The 2,500-nt window shown below is 43.2% G+C and overlaps 2 protein-coding genes across 2 annotated transcripts in view; one reads left to right on the plus strand and one right to left on the minus strand.

Annotated features, from left to right (window-relative positions):
* Positions 1-2,500, minus strand: part of LOC123520283 (neurobeachin-like) — a 287,400-nt gene that overhangs the window by 254,930 nt on the left and 29,970 nt on the right. The window lies entirely within an intron of this gene.
* The window catches only part of LOC123498202 (adhesive plaque matrix protein-like), a 5,690-nt gene that overhangs the window by 1,937 nt on the left and 1,253 nt on the right, over positions 1-2,500 (plus strand). Inside the window, exon 2 of the mRNA XM_045245370.1 lies at positions 736-1,101. Coding sequence (XP_045101305.1) covers positions 736-1,101 — 366 coding nt within the window. The remainder of the gene's footprint in view (positions 1-735; positions 1,102-2,500) is intronic.

Raw genomic sequence — 2,500 nt, forward strand, 5'->3', positions numbered from 1 at the left:
GTTGCCAAAAAAGTAGTGGGTAATTTCCCGTTTTCTTTGTGTTCAAATTACCTGTATATCGAGGATGCGATTCCCATTTTCTATGTCAGTAAACAACGCGAGTCCCGTTTTCTATGAATATAAATAAGGGAATGACTTTTACTTGTTTTTTTTTATTTCCATTTTCTTTTGTGTCATGTAGAGAAAATGGGCGTGTTCTCGTTTTCTATATAGAGTGACACCTCGTTTTCTTTCACCGTCTCCTCTTTGTTCCGTTTTCTTTGTCTCTAAATAAGTCCGTTTTTTGTGTCAAACCTTCACCTGATTTTCCACGTCAATTTCCCGTTTTCTATTCACACAGAATCTCGTTTTCTTTGGCTAATAATAACTCAGCCATCCGTTTTCTATGCACAAATTAACCATAAACTCTATTTTTTCAAACATTCCCGTTTTCTACGACTAAAACTCAGCCAATCCACCGTTTTCTATGACTGAAGTAACTCACATCCCATTTTCTTCCACCTATCCATCGTTTTCTATATCTAAAGCAACCCACATCCCGTTTTCTTCCACCTATCCACCATTTTCTATGAGTAACTTAACCAAATCCCATTTTCTTCAACCTATTCACCATTTTCTGAGAGACGCAACCCACATCCCATTTTCTTCCACCTCTCCGTTTTCTATAACCCATAAACCACCACAAACTAACATAAAAAACAAAAAACCTAACCCACGTATCCCGTTTTCTTTCAGCTATTTCCCATTTTCTTCGCGATGGGGTGGGTCGAGAGCAGCCTATATGACCCGTACACACCTGTCTACACACCTGCATTTGGACCACCTTACTACCCGTCACCCCCTCCCCCTCCCGTGTATAACCCCAAACCTGCACACAAACCTACTTACACACCCAAAGTCACATATGCGCCCAAACCTGACTACACACCTGACTACAAACCTGCTCTAAGTCACAAGGCCACAAATGATCACAAGCCTGCAAGTTACAAGCCTGACAACACACCAGCGCCCTCTTACAAGCCTGGAGTGACTTACAAGCCTGCTCCAACACTGCCCTACACACCTGTCCTTCATTACAAGCCTGAAGGAAATTATGAGAAGGTAAGTGTGTTGTGTGTGGGTGTCAGGTGTGTGTGTGGGGGGAGGAGGGGTGTGTGTGTGTGTGTGTGTGTGTGTGTGTGTGTCTCTCTCTCTCTCTCTCTCTAATTCCAAATATTTTCATTTCAACCGTCTCTTTGTCTCAAGATTCTAGTCATTCTCTCTCTCTCTCTCTCTCTCTCTCTCTCTCTCTCTCTCTCTCTCTCTCTCTCTCTCTCTCTCTCTCTCTCGCAGGTTTATCAGTTCAATCAATCAGGTAGTCAATGAAATCTCTCACTCTCCCTCTCTCTCTCTCTCTCTCTCTCTCTCTCTCTCTCTCTCTCTCTCTCTCTCTCTCTCTCTCTCTCTCTAATATATACACCGCCCAGACAAGAGAGATTAAAGTGAGATTAACACAGATTTCTGAGAGAGAGAGAGAGAGAGAGAGAGAGAGAGAGAGAGAGAGAGAGAGAGAGAGAGAGAGAGAGAGAGAGAGTGATTTATTTTTTCCTTCATTTCTTTTTTTTTGTTTCATTTTGATTTTTTATCTTTTTATTTTCTCTCTCTCTCTCTCTCTCTCTCTCTCTCTCTCTCTCTCTCTCTCTCTCTCTCTCTCTGTCAATCAATACAAGACAGCAACTTATGTATAGAAACACACACACACACACACACACACACACACACACACACACACACACACACACACACACACACACACACACCTGCCTGCAGTGTTGCCATCAGGCGTGTACATCTCTTAGCAGTGTTGTAAAGGCTGTCAATCCCAGAATATTTGTGTGAGACAGGTCATTTCTCTCTCTCTCTCTCTCTCTCTCTCTCTCTCTCTCTCTCTCTCTCTCTCTCTCTCTCTCTCTCTCAAAATCCTTTCTTTTCCCTCTTTTCTCTCAATTCCATCTCCTTTCCTTCCTTCCTTCCTTCCTTCCTTCCTTCCTTCCTTCCTCCTCCTCCTCCTCTCCTTTCTTCAATCTTCCTCCTCCTCCTCTCCTTTCTTCAATCTTCCTTCTTCTTCTTCTTCTTCTTCTTCTTCTTCTTCTTCTTCTTCTTCTTCTTCTTCTTCTTCTTCTTCTTCTTCTTCCTCCTCCTCCTCCTCTCTTCCTACCACCCCGACTATCAAATCCTTCCTCTCACTCTCTCACTCTCTCTTTCTTTCTCTAACTTATTCTTCCTCCTCTTAGAATCACTCCTCCTGCTCCTCCTCCTCCTCCTCCTCCTCCTCCTCCTCCTCCTCCTCCTCCTCTTACCATCCTACCATCTCTATCTTTTTTTTATTTGTGTGTGTGTATCTGTATTTGTCCATCTCTCTCTCTCTCTCTCTCTCTCTCTCTCTCTCTCTCTCTCTCTCTCTCTCTCTCTCTCCTGTAGGACCCTCAAACCGTATTCCTTCGATTACTGCCTATCTATT

Source organism: Portunus trituberculatus, chromosome 7 (genome assembly GCF_017591435.1).
Source record: "Portunus trituberculatus isolate SZX2019 chromosome 7, ASM1759143v1, whole genome shotgun sequence".
NCBI lineage: Eukaryota > Metazoa > Arthropoda > Malacostraca > Decapoda > Portunidae > Portunus > Portunus trituberculatus.